At 39.9% G+C, this 22,120-nt stretch overlaps 1 protein-coding gene across 5 annotated transcripts in view; it reads left to right on the top strand.

Annotated features, from left to right (window-relative positions):
* The window catches only part of atg5 (ATG5 autophagy related 5 homolog (S. cerevisiae)), a 77,233-nt gene that overhangs the window by 30,254 nt on the left and 24,859 nt on the right, over positions 1–22,120 (top strand). For all 5 annotated transcript variants that reach the window (XM_034174402.1, XM_034174401.1, XM_034174403.1 and 2 more), the window contains exon 7: positions 13,842–13,959. In XM_034174402.1, coding sequence (XP_034030293.1) covers positions 13,842–13,959 — 118 coding nt within the window. The remainder of the gene's footprint in view (positions 1–13,841; positions 13,960–22,120) is intronic.

Below are 22,120 nucleotides of genomic sequence, written 5' to 3'. Positions count from 1 at the left end.
GCCATGGTTCTCGACCGGAAAAAGGTGCTTTGCCCTCTTCAGGTCGGTGGAGTGTCCTTGCCTCAAGTGGAGGAGTTTAAGTATCTCGGGGTCTTGTTCACGAGTGAGGGACGGATGGAGCGTGAGATCAATAGACGGATCGGTGCAGCATCTGCAGTGATGCGTTCGCTGTATCGGACCGTCTTGGTGAAGAGAGAGCTGAGTAGGGGGTAAAGCTCTCGATTTACCGATCGATCTACGTTCCGATCCTCACCTGTGGTCATGAGATTTGGCTCATGACCGAAAGAACGAGATCGCGAGTACAAGTGGCCGAGATGAGTTTCCTCCGCAGGATAGCTGGGCGCTCCCTTAGAGATAGGGTGAGGAGCTCGGTCACTCGGGAGGAGCTCGAAGTCGAGCTGCTGCTCCTCCACGTCGAAAGGAGTCAGTTGAGGTGGCTCGGGCATCTTTTCCGGATGCCCCCTGGACACCTCGCTGGAGAGGTGTTCCGGGCACGTCCCATTGGGAGGAGGCCCCGGGGAAGACCCAAGACGCGCTGGAGGGACTACATGTCTCGGCTGGCTTGGGAATGCCTTGGGGTTCCCCCGGAGGAGCTGGGGGAGTTGTGTGTGGATCGGGAGGTCTGGGCGGCTTTGCTTGAGCTGTTGCCCCCGCGACCGACTCCGGATAAAGCGGAAGAAAATGGATGGATGGATGTGAAAAGACATTTTTATGTAACTAAAACATAACTTGGTCAAAACGTTTGAAAAGTGTCAGTTGTCAGGTAGCCATTTTGAAAAAGGTTGCTTTTGACAAGGTTAAAGTGCTTGGATCAAGTGTTTGATAATCTTCTTGAAAGGAACACCAAGAACTCTACTAGGAACTAAATTTAGGTGATTTGTTCCAAAAGTGCATAATTGTTCTTTCCTGAATCTACTGGACTGTATGATTTCTTGTTGGCCATGCCTAGTACAACCACAGTCTGAGCAGATGGACAGTGATCATTTTCACTGGAGCAGTTGAGTTTAAGGGCTTTGCTGAAGAGCAACCTCATTGCTGTACATTGCTGTATTCATCCTTCCCTGAATCCTGACTAGTCTCCTAGTTCCTGCTGCTGAAATGCATACATCCCCACAGCATGACTCTGCCACCACCATGCTTCACTGTAGGGATAGTGCCTGGTTTCCTTCAAACATGATGCCCGACATTCACTGTGCTCATTGGGAACTTCAAAGCAGCAGAAATGTTTCTGTACCCTTCCCCAGATTTGTGCCTTGAGACAATCCTGTCTCGGGAGTTATACAGACAATTCCTTTGACTTCATGCTTGGCTTGTGCTCTGACTGTCAACTGTGGGACATTATATGTAGACGCATGTGCCTTTCCAAATCATGTCCAATCAACTGAATTTACCCCAGGTGGACTCCAATTAAGCTGTAGAAACATCTCAGGGATGATCAGTGGAAACAGGATGCACCTGAGCTCAAACTGGGCTTCATGGCAAAGGCTGTGAATACGCACTACATGTGATTACTTTTTTTTTTTCTTTTTAATAAATTTGCAAAAATCTCAACAAAACATTTTTCACATTGTCATTATGGGGTATTGTGTCTAGAATTTTGAGGAAAAAAATAAATGGAATCCATTTTGGAATATGACTAACATAATAATAATAATAATTTCCAAATGTATTGTGTTTAATATGAATTGGCCTAGACTTCAAATGTTCACACCATCTATCAAATTTTACCAGAGTTTGATCCTTTGGGATTCTGGCTGTGATTGTTACTTGTATTGCACCTTAAGCCTTCACTGCACCAAATTTATTAATTATCTTGTTGTCAGTAGCCTTAAGGGCGTACAGTCATTATGCTACACCACATCATCCTTCGCTGGATGTTTCAGGAGCTGGAGTAAACTACATTTTAGAATGCCAAGTCCTACGTATACAGTTATTTTGGTGAGAGTAACTCAAAAGTAGTGTCGGAGTCGTGTAACGCATTGCAAACCAGACAGTGATATTATAGTGTAACAAAGTACTGTGCAGTAATTAGTAATCTATAATGTTATATTTTGGAAGTAACTTGCACAAACACCGTTAGTCCTCCCTCGCATGTCCTCCCTCACCACAGTCATAAACCTCCTCTTTGGTTCCCTCTTCTCCTTCTGATTGGTGGCTCCATCCTCAGCATCCTTCTTCCTATATACCTTGATCATGCAGCAGATGGGCAAAATAATTGTGTATTTTTGTGATAAAAGCATGAACGTTGGCGCACATATTCTAAAATAACTAAAGTTTATTTTCGGATGTGGAGGCATCCTGCAGCTCACCTCTAATGGCCTACAGAGGTCAATGAAGAATTCCACTGGGGTCAAAATTGAATGTGCTCCAATTTTAGTAAAAAGTGATGCAAATCATTGGTTGAGTTAATAGTTTTAAAAAGGAATAGTTTGCACCATGTGACATGTTACACATTACAGTGTAACGTCATAGAATCCAACAAACATCATGCCATATACTCACACTCCTGAAAATTTGGTGGTTTTATCTCACACACACACTCACACACACACACACACACACATATATATATATATATATATATATATATATATATATATATATATATATATATATATATATATATATATATATATATAGACTTAACCACAGCACTGAGTCTCTCCTCTGTACATGTTCAAACCACTAAATCTGTCCTCTCTCACCTCATCTCCAAACTGTCCTGCCTGTGCTGTCCGTGTGTTAATCAAAATGTCTGAAATGGTCTCAAAATGAAAAAGCAGGACATTTGTTTCACTGTTTCCCATTATTTCATAATTTGTGTACAGAGTAGAGTAATGATTTACGCATTATGAGTATCAAATATTATTTAATAAGAACTTGTAGTTTGATACAACATATTGTCTTTAACGATAAAGTTTGTCTTGTATTCACTGAGAACCATTGACATTACGATAGTAAATAATGCTGGAATGATGAGAAGGACGAAACATTTTGGGATTCAAATGCCACAAGGATGAATCCACAGTACACAACTCACTACATATTCCCCCTCACACATACACACACACACACATGCTCAGTCCTTCAAAGCCTGATTGTGGTCTTTAGTGTAAATAACTTGCCGTGTTTGATGCAGGCAGAATTAATGACAACGCTCGAGACAAATTACATAGGGCTGATTTACGTCTGGCCTGCAGTCCTCAGAGAGATGACACCTCATGTGTACGGAGTTTAGATTTCTGCGTGTGTGTGAGAGTTGAACAATTTTGAACCACTTTTATTTGACTCAATGAATCACAGTGTTAAAAAGAAAAATGGTTTAAATTGTACAACTAGCATTTCATGTAGTCTTTTGTGTGTGTTTTAAAATTAAACATTGTGAATCTTTTTTTCCTTTTTTAATTGGTTATTTTTCTTTTTTGCAAGTGTTCTGCATATTTTTCTGTTTTGAAGCACAGTATTCTGTCATTCTGTGGAATGTGCTCAACAAAATACTGTTGGTAATATTTATAACTTCTTAAAATGGTCAAAATTGCTGTTGTTTTTTTTTTGTTTTTTTTTTTTTTTTTGGGCTATTGCTGTTGAATTTTGCCTTTGGCTTGTGTATTCGTGCACACCACAATTTTAGCTGTAGCTGGCGGTGGGACTGGTTTTGGTGCCAGGGTATTGTCCTGCTGCAACAGTGACGCCACATTGTGATTCAAGGAGCCTGAGGGGGCCGAGCGTCTCGCTGTGCGGAAAGTGAAAATTACTATCCTTCTTCTTAAAGACCGCTTACATTGTTACTCCACAGGTATACCTGTGTCCATGCTCCGTGACTAAGTGCTTACTCACATGCCCTAGACGCAAGAGTAGGCAGTCCAGCTCCAGCCTCTTGTTTTGTGGCACTGTGGCAGTTGTCTGCTTCAAAGAATGGTTTATTGCCTCGCAGATACCATGTAATGGCTGACTGAGACGAGTGGGAGGTGGTGACTACACAATTACAAAATATGGGAATGCTGGAAACAGTTGTGCGTAATCATGCCAAAGGCAACAGGTGATATGTTTGTACCAAGAACATGCCACCTTCATTACAGTAATGGGTGCATTACAAGCTAAAGCATACATTACTAATGCTTTGCAGCTAATTCAAAAGATCATAAACAGTATTGTAACTTGTTTTTAAAAAGGCTGTTTTGGTGTAATAACAGAATAATAGCTTGTATTTAGCTCTCAAACTCAAAGACTAATCCATTCTCATATTACATTATTATATTTCAGTGCATTTGTTTCTGTGTATAGTACAAAACTAAGTCTGTTTTGTTCTTTATTTTTATTTTCTGGACTCAAAAGTGTAAACTATTGTTTTTAATTGACTGATTTAACTGGATGAAGTGTAGTGACAGCACACTTTGTCAATATTATATTTGCCATTGAGGCACAACTAGCCTTATATTTTCTGAGCATGTAAAGCAGTGGTGTCCAAAGCATTCCAGAAAGGGCCAAGAGGGTGCAGGTTTTGTTTGCAGCTACTGCGTCCAGCAGGTGATTTCTCTGATGAACTCATCCCATCTGCTCAAAGTGATGTTAATCAGTGAAATCATCTGCTGGATTCAGTGGCTGCAAAGAAAATCTGCACCCTCTTGGCCTTTTCTGGAATGCTTTGGACACCACTGAACTAAAGGGACACACCAGGCACAAGTGTGACTTGACCATCACCATTATCATGTGACTGTAACTTTTAGGAGACTAAAACCCTCTCACTCAAAAGGCATGTGTGTGGCATGTTTGTGGTAACCATTGGCATGTTGTACTCTTCAGCACTTATGACTTTATTGATCTCACAGTGGAGAAATTCACATGTTACATCAGCTCTAAAAAACACACAAGATGAGTGAGGGTAGAGGAAAATGTGCATCAAACAACGTGTGCAAAGATAAGCAATAACAATAATAATAATAAACTTGCAGCCAGTTCTGGCGCCAGCTGGCATGTCACTGCTGCTTGTCTGTGGCGCTTAAAGAAGTGTGAAACGTGGCTGTCATCTATCTCCCTCCCAATTTTATCATGATTTGGAATTACTAAACAACGTGCAGTGGTGGTGGTCAAGTGCACTTCTTTCAGTGTGGAAGTTTCTCAGTTCAAGGCCACCCCTGCACATCCAAATCAACATGGAGGTCCACCTCAACTCTGCTGTGGTGACCCTAAGTGAAACAAGGGAGAAGTTGAAGGACAGACTTTTGTGGTCTCCCCAAGGCAGCCTTGGGTTTGATATATTGGGATCCAAGCGTGGAAATAATCACTCAGAATTTCAGGAATTATGAATGGAATGTGTGTACTAATATCATCAAGTTCATTGTGTGCCCACTGTGTTGTCTTTGTGAAATGCTGTGCATAGGGCTGGGAGTGGCTGGAAGTCCACTGAACTCCAGAATAAAATTACAGCTTTTCCTGAGTAATATGCCTGCTTGGGGGAGGAATAATGTACACTGCATCTGGAAATTATTCACAGTGCTCAACCTTTTCCACATTATGTTACAGCCTTATTCCAAAATGGATGAAATTAATTTTTCCCCCTCAAAATCCTACACGCAATACTCCATAAAAGCAATGTGAAAAAGTTTTAAAATTTTTGCAAATTTATTAAAATTAAAGAAAACAATCCAAAAAAACCTCCTAAGAAATCAAATGTGCATTAGTATTCATGTGCAATGTGCAAAGTATTCACAGCCTTTACCATGAAACTCAAAATGGAGCTCAGGTGCATCCTGTTTCCACTGATCATCCATGATGTGTTTCTGCAGCTCATTTGGAGTCCACCTGGGATAAATTCAGTTGATTGGACATGATTTGGAAAGGTTGACAGTGCATGTCAGAGCACAACCCACACATGAAGTCAAAGGACTTTGTAGACCTCCAAGACAAGATTATATTTCAAGGCACAAATCTAGGGAAGGGTACAGAAACATTTCTGCTGCTTTAAAGGTCTCAATGAGCACAGTGCACTCCATCATCCATAAATGGAAGAAGTTCGGATCACTAGGACTCTTCCTTAGAGCTGGCTGCCCGTCTAAAGTGAGCGATTGGGGGAGAAGGGCTTTAGTCAGGGAGGTAAGATAAGATACTTCTCCATTAGTCCCACAATGGGGAAATTGACGATGCTACAGCAGAAAAGGGATAGTCACAGAACAACAGTGCAAGGTATGCAGAAATAGGGTAAAAGAAAATGAATACCAAAACCACACCAAAGTCAAGTTCTGTGCAGAATAAGAATATGTACCGTAGAATACACTATATAGAAGCACGGTGGCTTAGCGGTCAGCACTGTTGTCTCACAACAAGAAGATCATAGGATCGATTCCCACCTGTGGCATTTCTGTATGGTGTTTGCATGTTCCCCCAGTGTTTGTGTGGGTTCCCTCCAGGTGCTCCGGCTTCCTCCCACATCCAAAGACATGCAAGTTTGGTGGATTGGAAACTTTATAATTGTCCAGGTGTGTCCCCTGTAAAAAAAAAAAGAAAAAAAAAGAAAAAAGATATCTATATCAATGGAACTAACCTGGTTAAATTAGAAAAAAATTTAAACACAAGCAAGAAAAAAAAAAGTGGGTTGTAATATTGCACATGAGTGACCATGAACTGGATGGTCACTGTCAGAGCTCCAGCAGTCCTCTGTGTATTCCTTTCTGCAGCAATCCACCAATCAGGCCTGTATGGTAGATTGGCCAGATGGAAGCCACTCCTCAGTGAAAGGCACATGGCAGCCCGGCTGGAGATTGCCAAAAGGTACCTGAAGGACGCTGACCATGAGAAACAAAAATCTCAGCATTAGGCTGTGGGAATGTTTTTCAGTGGCATGAACTGGGGGACTAGTCAGGATTGAGGGAAAGATGAATGCAGTAATGCAGTAATGACATCCTGGATGAAAACTTGCTCTAGAACGCTCTTGACCTCAGACTGGGACAACGGTTCATCTTTCAGCAGAACAATGACGCTGCTGAAAAATAGCTTCATGTATTTTGGCAAAATAAACAAAATACTTAGCCTGTTGGTAATATTTGACAAATTCAGGGCATGGAAATTGACAGGAATTTTGCTTAAAATGAGGACATGTTTGAATGGTGACACGCATTAACTGGTGTGCAACACTTAAATGATGAATAATTTTGAATTCATGTCAGTGCCCTTGATTGGGTTTTTTCCTCTGCAGGTGTGCATTTCAGGTTGTGAGGTGTTAAAAGCAAGGCTGGAATTTTAATTTGCGAATGGACGTTCTCAAACTTCACAAGAGCGCTTTCCTTCAACCTTCTTGATTCATGAAAACTAATATTGACTGTCAGTGCTGTACTGCCATTGTTTTACTATCAATTAGGAGGATGGAATCTCCTCCATCAATTACACTATGTCTTGAGTTCTGCCGTTCTTTTTACTCAGCGAGAGCGATTCATCTCTTTTCACCTGAACCCTCATGACTCCTTACTGCCTTTGTGTCTCCATGTGTCTCTCTGCCAGCTAAGGTGTCACACCAACTGAAAAGAAAGTGTCTTCATCCAAACAGTATCATGCTACCTTCTCTAGGGATCAATAACTTCTTTTTTGTGTGCCACCTGGCTCAATTATTCATGGATACCTATTTAAAAATGCAATGAAGGTGCTGTCACTTAGCACACTCTCTCTGTTCTGGCTGTCGGCGCTGATCTCTCACGAAATGCTGCGCTTCCTGTCAGTGACTCAGTCTTTCTGTGTAACCTGAGCACCGGCTTCACGCCTCTACTGGCACCTTCTTGCTGGTTTGCGCCTGGCCTTGTAGGATGCAGTTACCATTCAGCTACTTGATCCCCATCTTCACCGGTTTCCTTTTCACAGTTCCATGATTAGATACTATTGTGTGTCAAACTCTCTATCCGACACATCTGAGGTTGCTGGGGTTGGGTATCTGCTTGGGCCACAGTTTCTCTCTTTGTCCGGTGCAGGTCAGTACATACAGCAAGGTGTTAACTAACAGTTCAGTGGACTGAAATCCAACTAAGCTTATTAACTGTCAAACTACCCTGACTGGCATTGTTTAAGTTTTTCAGGTATGTTATAATGAAGTATTTCACAGATATAAATTTGTGATAATTTGGCAATTCTTTTACAAAATGATATTTCCTTACATCACTATTCAGAACAAAGAGTATTTAAAAATTAAGTGTAGCAGATGAGTCTTGAAATCCTCCATGACGGGATGCTAGTCTATTTCAGGGTAAGACTAGCACCCATTTACAGCTGAAAGAATTGGAACAATGCAGATGAAGGACACAGATGGCATGACCAGGAATCATACCCAGGCCTACATATTGGGTCCTTATCCCCTGAGACAGTTAAAAATTAGTTAAACTAGTTAAGTTAAAAAAAAAAAATTCTGTCTTGTTTTGAGTCTGTTATGTCGTCAGATTGAAACTCATCAATGCTCCATTTGTTTTGCCACATCTCGTGCGGAAACATAATAAACCACCATTTTGATACATACAGTACTGAAGTAACAATCAAAAAATAAGTGAAAGTGGATTTATCACTTGCTTGCACTGTGATTCCAATGTCACGTGACTTGCTTTCAAATATAAACACCCCTGAATCAAAGTCTCTCTTCCCTGTTTCTACCCAGAGGAGACAACCTCTAGCCTTGTTTCCACAGAGTGGTCCAGGTCAGTACGGCATGGCACAGAATGCTGTTTTGTGCATTTATACATTCAGATTTAGGGAGGGGTAACAAAATAACCAATTTGTACCACACCACTTTTTGGCACCCTTGGTTTGGGCTACCAAAATAATGGAACAGTAATAAAACGGAGGAGCTAACCCACTGCTGTCCATTGATTGGCTCATAGCAGCATAGGTGGGTGATTCTTTAACTACGGGCACTATTGGCCTTGTAAATGTAATTTCCACCACACCACTGCCTTACAATATAAAGCACCTTAGGGCAACTGTTTGTTGTGATTTGGCGCTATATACATGTGCTCTGATGTCACTGTTTATCTCCATAGAAACTACCCAAACAATCTTTCATATAAACTGTTTCAAGAGACATTACAGTGTTGTGGTGGAAATTACGGCAATAGTGTGGGACAACTACATTTTGTTTAAAAAAATCACAACAGTTGTATGACATTGAATACCCCAATTATGTTTTGATTATTTTACTGATATTTTATTCAGAGATATTTTAAAACATTAGAAAAAAACCTTTCTTTACCATTCATTTTTATCATTGAAGATCAAAAGTCTGGGTGTGGGACAAACACAAAACGGCAATATTTGGATATAATGATGCTGAAAAAAAGTGAAAAAGTCATCATAGACTACTAGAACAAATTTCTTAACACACTTTCATTGTAAAGATAACTATAAAAGTGTGAAATTTCCACTTTTTTTCTGTTTTTCATACAGTATGATCAAAGTACATAAGTGCCTGTAGTCTAAGAATCACCCAGGTATGCATCATCACCTTGCGACAGCTTGCATGCTGCACAGAATTCTTCCAAACTGATGCGCCATTTTAAATATCCACACAACGAAGAATGTCAATGAAAAGCAGCCAAGCTAGGTCACATGAGGAGGTGCAGACTTTCCTGGTCATCATTGTGGAGGAACAATGATATAACGTCACGCTTCCCATCTTTATGACATGCATGTCAACATCTGCCATGCTCCAGCTACCATACAAAGGGTTGTGCTGTTAGTGAAAATGCAAGAAAAGCCATGTTTAACCTTTCGAACCGTACCATACCGTGCCGTATGGACCCAGAGTGCTCAGTGGAAGCAAGGCTCCAGTTTATTCGACTATACAATATTCCTTCATTTGTTCCAGCTGACAGACATATGCCTCCATTCCAGCAACAACCAACCTGTCTTGTGAGAGAATGCTCTCCAAAACAGAAGAGATTAAGATGAGAAATTGCCTCAACCCTAGCAGTCAGTTTTTCTTCATAAAAATACTTAAAAAATATAAATTTCTCTCTGTAATATAATTACATTTATTCCTTTGTATTATATTAAATATTATATAATATAATTTATATATTATATAAAATAGATTGTCTTTGCACTAAATAATTTTTTGTTATGTCCATCTTTCAGCATCATTAAAAATAAATTTTGACCTGATTTGTCACTGTGGCAAGCAACAAAACTGTAAATTTACAACTTTTGATGGCACATACTACTGTGCTGTGCTGGTCTCTCAGCCACTGGTGGCGTAATTACTGAAATCAGTGTAACACCGATTTTCATTCTACTGCACACCTCCAACATGCAAAATCACAGGCTACACTAGAGAGAATGCTATACATGAGCAAATAATTTATAGAGTTGGGAGGCATTGTACAATTATTCATTAGTGTAATAGAAACCAGAGTTTGACATTAACACCACTTAAGTCATAAATGCTGTCGTTTATTGAAATGTTGATTGATTAATGTTTTAGTGCCAGTGATCAACATTTATTGAATAAAGTTGTCCTTAAATAGTTATATGAAATTTTCCACTTTCATAGCCTGACTTAATTGTCAATTGGCGGGTCACCAAAATGATGCCACTGTTTAGTCATCCATGTTTTCCCATAAATTTAGGTAATGACTTCAGTTACTGGCATAACTGTTCTTTTTAAAAAGTGATATTAATTGCCTTTTTTATGTTCAAGATTCTTGTTATGAGAAACTTTATTTGACTTAAAATGGATATTCAAAACGTTGATGAAACATCTGTAAGACCAAACTTCCCTGACACAGGCAGTTTACTAGACTTTTGTCTGGTGCCTGGTGGTAATTTCCCACCATATTTCCCGTATCTCTCACTCATGGAATGTTGTGGCTGCAGGGATGCAGATCAGAGCAAAGAGAGCCATGAGGATGTTTGCTGTATATTTCACATTTGTTTAGCCCTTGGTGGTTCCAGTTTTACTTCTCAGTTTACATTTGAGGCATTTAGTGGGTGCTGTCACCCACAGTGATTTGCATTGTGGTCAACGGCTGGATAAGCATCAGTTCCTACAGTAGATTACTAATGAGCGAAAGGAGAATACCAGCTATTTTGATGTTTCAGCCCAGTATATACAATTAGTGTACTCATTACATAACTGACAACAATTTTCCAAAGCATGTAACTGGAACAATGTAGTCAGAAACATTTTTTTCTGTAGGGTACAAGTCATTCTAACATACTGTTAAAATAAACTTGTTGATACTTGAAATGTTTTGAATAGCTCACCGTAGTGAACATCATGCATACAAGGGTTTAGAACAATTTATGAGCAAATGATTTGAAAAGTGATGATGAACTTCAGAGAAACTTGCACATTCATTGTAATTTTGTTGGGAACACTGGAGCCATACCGTTTCCAAAATGTATTCCCAACACCAGCACAGCAGGGTTGGTAGCAGGAATAGCACTCGAGGAGTTCAAAAGACAGTTACTCAGCTATTACCAATATGTTTCCCACCCCCATCTGTGTTAGAAATTTGGTGTAAATTTGATCATTTTTGTGTGAAAAGTTTCAGTTTTGACCTTTTGGCAATTTTGACCTTGCCAAGAAATTCCAGAACACATACGTATGCCAAGTTCAAAGCAAGTTGGAATGAAAAACTTACATTTTGGCATTTGACCCCAATGATCTTCACCTTTATGAAAACAATCCACTTTCAGTGCAATTCTAGGGTTGACCTTGATCCACATACCAAAGGCACTCTGTGGAGTAAGGGAACAATCAGACAAACATTGCTCAAATTATAGCATGATTATGCCTGTCATGATCACATGCTGCTTTCCACTGTTGGGTAAAATCTGTGATGAATGAACTCAGCCGTATTGCTTTAAAAAAAAAAAAGAATCAAATGTTGTTACAATACCCTTTATTTATCTAATTTATTTAGCTGGAGGTCAAATGAAAAAGATGTTGCTGAAATATTTGGAACCCCCCAAGAAAAAATGTCTGGACATCAGGGTTTGTGTGCCAGCTATCTGACTCCCTGTGTTTTTACTGTCTGATTTTGGATCTTAGCAATTATGTCGTTGTACCAGTTAGCAAAAAAGGACTCCTCATGTAGAAATCTTAATGTTCTTTAATAATCAAATTTTATAATATCCTTGAGCACTTTTGCTTTTCATCCAAGTACCACAAAGTAAGTGAACCTGGCATTGTCATAAGGCCCACTTTAGTTATTTCATAAAAGCTGTAGCTGTGAACTAAGAATTCTATTTCAGGAATCATCAGAGAATCAGAATAGAATCAAAAGCTTTTGTTGAATTAGATTTGAAAATGGACAGGTGACACATCCTTGGTTTGTTTTGGGTGTCTGAAGTAGACGAGCTCAGGCTAATGGAGATTAATCTAGTCTTGTATCTTGGCTGTCATGCTCAATGAAAATGAGGCATAAATCAACTTTCAGTGTGAATGTGAGAATGGTGGATGAGTGGATGAATGTGCTACTCTTACTATTGAATACTTGCCTGTTCAGTGTGCTCCACCTCTGACCAATGTAAGCTGTGATTCGATCAAGTGACTCCAAACAGAATAAAGGTGGGGGGTTAGAGATGTGCATGCGTGCAAGCAATACACACTGCAATGTGAAATACACACAAATGTGCAAGTGTAGGTCACCAACAAAGCAGCACCCCAGAAGCTAAGCAGTGTGTGATCTGTTTGGATGGTACTTGGATGGGAGACCTCTTTGGAACACCAGCAGGTGTGTGTTTCTCCAGGTAAAACTGGAGTTGCATCAGGAAGGGCATCCGGTGTAAAACTTGTGCCAAATACTAATGTGGATCTGGCTGAATCCGCTGTGGCGACCCCGAACAAAAAAAAAAAAACAGGAGCAGTCGAATGGACAACAACTTTCACCAGGACTGGCAGTGTTCGCCAGTCCTGGTACACAGGACCCAAAATACTGCACAGTTGCAATCTGTACCTCATCTGCTCAGACCAGATCAACTCAGTCAGGTGTGTTCAGACAATCAGATGCTGGCTGAACATTGGAACACACCTGATATAGTGCTTTATGTGCAGGTAGAGCAGTGAGAAATGGAAAATGCAGTATTTTGAGTTCCGTGGACCAGGATTGGGAACCACTAACTTAAATAATCCATTGACTGACTGCATTCAGTAACTCCATTAATCAAGTATTTTCCCTGCTAATTGAAGTAACAAAAACACAATAACTTTTCTGATTTGCTGTACAGTACTTTCAAAGCGAGGACCTTGCACAGGTTCATAATTTGGTAATTTATAGAGAGTAATGTGAAACCTTATTTTTCTGTCTATTACTCAAGCAACACTTAATGACTTCCAGAGTGATTCTCATTAGTGTAGCATGTCTACGTCATATCTATCATACTTTTAAAATGTTGCTGATTACTGTCCATTTGTCATCATCAGCCATCAGGTTCATTCCCACATGATATTGATTGAGAGCACTTGTGTGCGTGCAGACCCCTTCTAGCTTAACCCCCTCAAACGTAACCTTGAAATTCCCCTCAAGTTTCTTTGTACGCAACTGTCCCATAAACAGTGCAATGTGTTCTCATTGTTTGAAGTATTATCACACATCCGTTGATGTTGAAATCCAAGATTTTTTTTTTTTTAGTGGCTGTGCTGGAACATCAAATGGACATTTTGGGGATTTTTGTTGTGTGTGTGTGTGATCCACGTCCAGTTAATGAATTCTGTGATGCAGACACATAACCTCTAAACATGGGGTGAATTTTGGTCCACCTCTGTTATAGACACACCTGCATGTACATGAAACCTGAACCTTGTTTGACCATATATGGTGAGCAGGTGTTGCTCTATATTTAATTTTCTGTGTTCTGATTGGTTACAGACATTGAGTGACAGGCCATTCATCCAGAAACTGTTCCGACCTGTTTCAGCTGACGGCCAACCACACACACTGGGTGATCTGCTTAAAGAGATGTACCCTGCTGCCGTGCCAGATGATGGTAGGTCTGCACACACTCCCGCTAGTTGAGGTGGTCTTTGCACTTTTTCATTTGGATGCCAGTACTGATAAAACAACAGCAGAATAATCCCCAGTTTTCTAAATATTAAGAAGTCCACTCGTTTTCTATTGTGTGTGTGTGTGTGTGTGTGTGTGTGTGTGTGTGTGTGTGTGTGTGATAAAGAGAGACAGCACCTTGAGGATCATTAAACATTTGAGAACTACATTTTAGAGGTGTGTAGAATAATATGAGTGAAATTTTCATGTAACTTAATTTATTTTAGCGATGTTAACATATTGGCAGGTATCATAGCTTTGCTGACACTGGCTCCACCTCACAAAACCGTAACCACTCACTAATGCTGAGGCAATAATCTGATCAGAATTTTTAATTCCATACCAAAGCCATCCATCCAATAAAACCTTGTCCCCAAAAACATGGTTTAATAACAAGCAAACCAACATTACCCCATTGTCTTTGTTCTGTAGGGCTGAAATAATGGTGCATTTGTCCCACCCAGGTCATGCGGTGTCTTGCCAACCCTCCACCTCTTTACCTATTTATGGGCTGGCCATTGAGCTAAATATAGCCACTGCAGACTGCTGTAAATTAATCGGTAGAGAAGAACAAATGTAAATATTGGGTTAAATCCACAATAAGATATTTTAGATATGCCTGTAAGACACATTACATTAAGGTCCACTCATGTAAAATGGTTACTTTTAACCATAGTAAAAGTGAAGGCCTTTTTATGCTTCTACTACTCTGTAACTCAGTGGCCACACCATTGCTTTGATGTAGTTGTGAACATTTCAAAGTGCTCTGTTGGGGTTGGTGGGTGTTGCAATGCAATTCAGCGCCAGAACAGTAAGGGAAGCAATGTTTTGTGTGAAGACTTTTTTATTATCCCATGAAAGTCGCTGATTGTGAAACTGGAAAAGTGATATTCTGGAAAGCAGCCTCCGTCATCTTAACATTGAATTACAGTGTTTGGGAGGTGCACGTTAGGCTACAGAGTGGGTATCGGAGGGGGTTCACAACGATACAGATGACTGCGTGGCTACAGAGTTGTGGATATGGAGTAGCATAAATTGGGTTTAAGCCCCTTGGGCATCTCCTTTGTTTTCACTCAGGCTTGCCACAACAGATCTGAGGTGGATCTGCATGTTGATTTGACAGAAGCTGGCTAATTTAAGTGAATTTGTTAAGGTTTTTTGAATAAATTTTTTTAATGCAACATAAAAGTTGATTCCATTTGAGTGAAGGTAAAAATGTTCTTAGTTGTTATCAGACATCACACCAGTTTAGAATTGAAAAGGAGTCAAATGAAAGTAAGCAATGCAAGAATCTTGTGTTTTTGATACTTGATGATTCTGGAGCCTCTTAAAACACTTAATGCTACATTTACATGTTGGCAGTAAAAAAAAAAAAAAAATCATCATTGCAGTTGTCATGGCTGAATTTCTGTAGCCTTCAGCTGCAGACTTTAGTTGACGAAAAACAAACCTTTCCTCCTCCCTTCGCTTGTTTTCCGGACTCACCTGGGTATTTGTTGCTGTCTGGAGCACCAGGCAAAAAGAGGAGATCGAGGAAATGCGGATCCAGGTCTGGCATCCAGGTCAAACATAGACAGGCTTCGCGCTTCGGTTTCGCCCCCGTGAATTCCTGGGTCAGGTGTTTACGGATCATCCCTTTCCTCGATGTGCGAAGTGGCAGCGGTGAGCCCTCATCGCTGTCCTTCTGGATCACTGCATCCAGTGTGCTGGAGCCATTGTCCTGTTGGAATTGTGATCGTTGGGATGCTTTGCCCTCTTATCTTCCCTTGTGTACACCGGTAAACCATATGACTTCCCGACTCAGCTGGAAACCATGTGACCGCATCGCGTGCCTTCGTCCAATCCCACTGGGTCCAGCCAGTATGGAGACTGTGATCATCATCTCGGCTTGGCTTACTAAATGCCCGCTCCATTGCAAATAAATCTTTCTCCCTAAGCAAACTTTTTACCAGATGAAATTTGGATTTCCTGTTTACTACAGAGACATGGCAGAAAGAAGGAGAGTTTAGTCATCTAAATGAACTCTGCCTTGATGGATGATCGGTTTTCGGAATGCCCCACCCCTCTCATCGAGGAGGAGGTCTTGCATTATTGTACAGGAAAAAATTAATTTGCAAAGTTCTGAGTACACAAACCTTTTCTTCATTTAAATCTCAGATGTTTAAGGTTGGTTCTTCTTGTCCTTTGTACTGCTTGCTGGTGTATTGCGCAACTGGCCCTGCTGCTGTCTTTTTAAAAGATTTTAGTGACTTCTTATCTTCAATTTTTAAGTTGTTTTAATCCTTGGAGATTTTAACATTCATATTGATAACAGCACCTCCTGTCCAGCAATTGAACTTTTAACATTGACTGAAACTTGTTATTTTGAGCAACACGTTTCGGGTCCTACACACCAGAAAGGCCACACCATTGACTTAGTTTTTTCATTGGGTCTTAATGTTGCCAACCTTTGTGTAGAGAATGTACACTTGAGTGATTATTTTTGTTTGTCATTTAAGTTGTTTTTCACTCCTGAGCTTGCATCGCCTGAGGTTAGATTTCAAAGGCGCATTATCACTGAGGATACCGCTGTCAGATTTCAGCCATGTTTGATGCTAATCTGCTCTTGGACTGTCCTGATGTGGATGGTATTGTTCACAGTTTTAATAGTCACTGTGAATCCATTTTGGATCACGTTGCACCAGTTAAATCCAACCTGGTGACTAAGAGGACAGCTTGTCCTTGGCTTAATGATTCAATTCAAAATATGAAAAGACTTTGTCCAAAAACCAAGCGCCTGTGGAAGTTGACAAAATTTGAGGTCCATAGACTGCAGCTTAAGGAACTGATGTCTTTGTTAAATGACTCAATAAAAAAGGCCAGAGCTGAATACTTTTGTCAGCTGATAATCATGAATAAGAAAAAACCTCAAGTTCTGTTTGATACTATCAATTCTATTGTTTGTCCTGCGACAACTCCTACACCTGTTGTGTGCAAAGCTAACAATAATACATTTCTTAAGTATTTCACTGACAAAATTCTTGACATTAAGGCAAAATTGCCAGTGCTTTCTTATTTTTGTGACTACTGTTGAGCCTGCTGCCCCCAAGTGGTCATTTTTCAAACCTGTAACGCAGGTTGATGTTGCTGCTGTGGTGTCGAAAATGAAGTTGTCCTCCTGTCCTTCCGATCCTCTTCCCTGTAAACTTTTCTCAAAAGGGGCACAAATATAATTAATGCCTCTCTCTCTACTGGTGTTTTTCCCAGCTTTTTTAAACATGCTTTTGTGGAACCTCTTATCAAAAAACCAAACCTGGACCCTACAGATCCTAAAATCTTTAGACCAATATCAAAACTGCCATTCTTGTCTAAAGTCTTAGAGAGGGTGGTCTCTAAACAACTCACTTCTTTTTTAGAGATGTTCAATATTTTTGACGTTTTCTAGTCCGGTTTCCGCAAGCATCATTCAACGGAAGCTGCCCTGCATCAAGTGTCCAGTGACATTATGATGTCTGCGGATTCTGGGAAATGCACTGTCCTTGTTCTGTTAGATGTTTCTGCGGCCTTTGACACAGTCGATCATAACATCTTACTAGCAAGACTGCAGGACTTGGTTGGAATGTCAGGACCTGTCCTAGCACGGTTCTCTTCCTATTTGTCAGGCAGAAGTTTCCATGTCTCGGCTAATCAGATCCTGTCTGACTCTGCTGATCTGTTGTGCGGAGTACCCCAAGGATCAGTTTTGGGCCCCATTTTATTTTTGCTTTATGTCCGTCCCTTAGGAAAGCTAATTCAGGGATTTGATGATGTCTGTTATCATTTATTTGCTGATAACATCCTGTACTCTTTTAAGGTCTCTGAGATTCACAAACTGACTTCCTTAACAAATTGCCTGTATGGTCAGGCTCCCCCTTATATTAGAGACTTGGTGTGTCCCTACACTCCCTCTCGGAGCCTGATCTCCCACTTTCTATTCGCTCGCTTGCCTCTGTTGATGCATTCAAGAGTAAACTCAAGTGTTTTAATCTACACTGGAGGGAGCTGTTTATGATCATCATATTTGCGTTTTATTGCATTGATTGTATGTGTTTGTATGTATTTCTTTTACTACCTTTTTTGTGCAGCACTTTGTGGCTTCCTCTGTCTGTGAAAAGTGCTATATAAATAAAATTTACTTACTTACTTACTTACTAAATTAGAACTCTGCTGAAACCAACCTCTCGTGTGAGTCACAGACCACGAGACGGCAAGAGATTCACAACTGCGAAACAGCGAATGGATAGTAATTTAGTTCATTGAAAGATAACAAGCGTTTTTAGCATTTTACGCAGGGTAATATTTAAACAGGAAGCGGTGGCTCTGATGGAAGCTTAAAAAGTTATCTTTTTATGAGGTTGTAGATAAATTTGTCTCTGTAATATCACACAGATTACTCACATTTATCTAGTAGAAAACAGATGATATTCTGTGCTTACATAATCCATCTTTTGCTGCCTGTCTTTTGTCCTCGCTAAATGTAAAACAATGTCTGGTTCTTCCTTTTCGTTGCCGTAGGTGGTAAAAATTGAAAAGTGCCGTTGCGGTGCACAGGTGCTGGGCTCACAGGCAGATGTCATAATTTTTCTCAGAGCCTCTTGTTGAAAACAATGGAACGTCCAATTTATCATCTGCCGCGTACAGCTGAAGTGTGAATGCACCGCAAGTGTCCACAAGTGGTCAGGAAGCACTCAATCAATCACTTTTGCAATATCTTATGTTACAACACTTTTACAAAACATCTCTGGTTTAAAAATATTTGTAGGAACAGTCCCACGATCTTGGCCTTATAGCAAACAAGGTCCAGGTTCTTGTCAATTAATTGTTCGAATACATCAAACTCAGAAACACCATCATATTCAGTACACGCACACACACGTTCTTAAGCAGAGAGCTCACAATGTGCGCTGAGTGTCTGCTGTACACCACACACAGGATTAGGATTTGTAAAAAAAAAAAAAAAAAGCCAGCTTCATGACTTAAAGAAAATTTGTTTTTTGTCATTTGTCCAAACTGTCTAAAGCTTCTCTTTCTTCACTTGCCCACTACGTATGTGTTTAGGTCTGTCCTTCTTCTTTTTGCTTCATGAGTCAAAGCATGCCTGCATAGTTGAGTTAATGCTGGACTTAAAATTGTATTCATTTAGTCTCTCTCTCTCTCTCTCTCTCTCTCGCTCTTTGTGTGAATTTGAGGCATCATTGTAAAGCATTTTGAGCTTCAGCATCAAATGGAAAAGTGCTATTTAATGTTGAAAATAGTTTTTTTCCTTTTCACTGGACAGTGATGTGAGTTGAGGGGTAGAGGATTTTACCTAAAGCAAACCACCAAAAATATTAATTGCAATGAAAAACTGTATGATAAATTTAGCATATAAACTCTCTGTGCACTTGCGGCATTCAGTTGAGTTGCAGCTGTCCTGAAAATGTGGTGATGTTGAAGGAAGAGATGAGAGGAGACAACAGGAGGAAAGAAAAAGGTGCAGGCTGAGCAACAGTCTAAACAGACATTGTCTGCTGAGTAGAGGAAGTAGATAAGGGCACAAAACCCGCAGGAGAGTCACCTGCACGGAGTAGCCACAGCCATTAACACCCCTCCTCTGTCTATCTCACCTTCACTCTCATTCCGTTTCATCTTTCTCTTCCTTGTTTATGTCTCACACTTGCTTTCATATTATCCATGGATACATCAGAAGGCATGCACAATTATAACATTTCTCAAACTATTGTTATTGTTATCCTTTAAAAAGATAAATTATCTAACACTTCAAAATCTAAAGTTTTTTTATTTAGCTTTGTAAGAACCAAATAATTTGCAGTGTACCATGATAAACAAAACTTTAGATGTCAAAGTGTTAAATCATTTATCTTGTTTTAAGGGTCAGTTTCTTATTTTAAGTGTTTGACATGCTTATTTCTAGATTTGATGATCTTAGTTCAAGACATCTTGTCAAGTGAAATTATCTGTCCAGGCAGAAAGATAATTTCCCCTAGCAGGGGTGTAGGTTTGCATATGGACCATAGGGACAAGTCACAATCAATATTTTGGGATGGCAAAATAGTCCCTACCAATATTTAGCATTTTTGTGTATATAACAAAATCATTCACTATTTTTTTGCGAACTCGATACTATAATTTTAGTCGTCATGTTTTGTGTTTTCGACGTGCCAGAATGACAGGGTTACCCATGTTGCAATTTCATTAGCTCACGTTCTTCTCACATGGACGTAAACAAAGTGCATCTCGTGGCAGGCAGTGCTTCATTTGTAAAGTGGGAGGTCCCGGAGCAGAGATGATGGGTGGCTCCGGTGCAGTGTTGCCAGATGTACGATAATTATCGTATTTGTACGATAGTTGTGCCCTCTGTACGATGTACGATCAATAATGGGAAAAAATCCAATATGTACGATAATTTCAGTTGGTTGGCCAAACACACATCTCTCTCTGACACCCAAGAATCATTTTGCAGGCGTTGCACTCAGTCGGCATCAAAGACACACCACACACAGGGCTGCTGCTGGCTTTGGGCGACCGTCATTTGAAAGCCCGCCCCCTCTCATACAGAGTAATGAGTTCCATCCAATCTCTGCCGTGACAGGAAGATTCCCCAGCCATCTTTTTTTTTCGAAACTTTATTTCAACAAATGCAATAACAAACGAACAAAACACAAGAGCAAAGAGAAAAATAAAAAAAAGTTCAACTTCCTTATGGAAGTGTCAACATTTTTTCTGTGTTCAACAAAATCTGCACAAGTGGCCATGGCATCGGATGACAACAGCGACCTCGAGGTTGAATTCGACTCTTTGTAGTCTGGTAATTAACATGTTTGTGTCCCTTCACAGAAAAAAAATGTTTCTAGTCTGGTAGTGCATTTGCGTTGTTTTTGTGCCATAGTTTCCCCATTACTATAATTACTTTTTAAAAATGTGACATAAAATTCTTTGTAAATAAAAAAAAAAAACGCTAAAATAGCTACGTTGTATGCGTTTTGTTTGTGTACGATAATTTCTCCCAAAATACAATCATTTTGAGGTTTTGGTACGATAGTTTCATATTTCATATCTGGCAACACTGCTCCGGTGCAGAAAAACAAGAAGGGCGGGGTGGAGGGCTTGCGAACAATGCTGTGCGCCACACTTACAATAAACTGCACACCCACACAAACACGCACACACACCTTCACAAATGACACTAACATCCTGCCTTTTCCTCAAAAATTACTACATTTATGTTTGCTGTCTGTCTCTGTACTTTTCTGTCACTTTTGAGCTCTTTTTCATACTTTCCCTTGTTTCAAAAGTCACCGAACGCACTGTTGGAAAGAACGGGTTCTTGGCTTGCTGTCAAATTTTTCAGAGTGAGGGCTTATATGAGAACTTACGGTAATGAGAATCAGCGGTGCACTAGTTTGTTTTTTTTTTTTTTCAGCGGCGCACTAGTGTGAAACTTCCGTGTTTTTCCTTTGCGTTATGACATCACAGGCTTACGTTTACCGTAATACACCATATATATCATTGGAAATCTTTTTTTTTTTTTTTTGGCAAATTAGGTTGCCAGATACCTACAACTGCATTATTGATGAAGAGAATAGATTATACATCTTGGTTGCAAAAACTTTTTTTTTTTTTTTGTTAGCTCCACAAGTATTTTTTTTTGTTGTCTTGTTCTCTCAGGTGTAGGCCTATAGAATAGATTAGTGATTTTGGGTGCAATTTTGTTATTTAAGCTATTTGTTTGTTTGCCTACACACTTAATAATGTAAATAAAGTGTTAAATTATTCAGCATTATGTCATCATATGTTATGTATTATGCTGTACTTGTGCGTCTAATGGTATGAGTGGGTTAGGGGGTGGTGGTGGTGGGCAGGGGGGCCGGGGGGGGTATTGTCCCTACCAAAGCTGAGACCAAACCTACGCCCTTGTCCCCTAGATTTAGTTTTTGTTATCTTGTTTTTAGACACTGCTTTTTTGCAGTGTGCTTGGGGACACTTGGATAAAAAAACAATAATTACAATAATTTGGCCATGTGGCTTGTTTCTGTGATGGATGAATCATGTATATGCCTCACTGTTGACAACCACAGTTACTTCAA

This window comes from Thalassophryne amazonica, chromosome 7 (assembly GCF_902500255.1).
Source record: "Thalassophryne amazonica chromosome 7, fThaAma1.1, whole genome shotgun sequence".
NCBI classification, from domain to species: domain Eukaryota; kingdom Metazoa; phylum Chordata; class Actinopteri; order Batrachoidiformes; family Batrachoididae; genus Thalassophryne; species Thalassophryne amazonica.
Note: the sequence above shows the minus strand (reverse complement) of the source record. Positions and strands in the feature narration are given on the sequence as shown.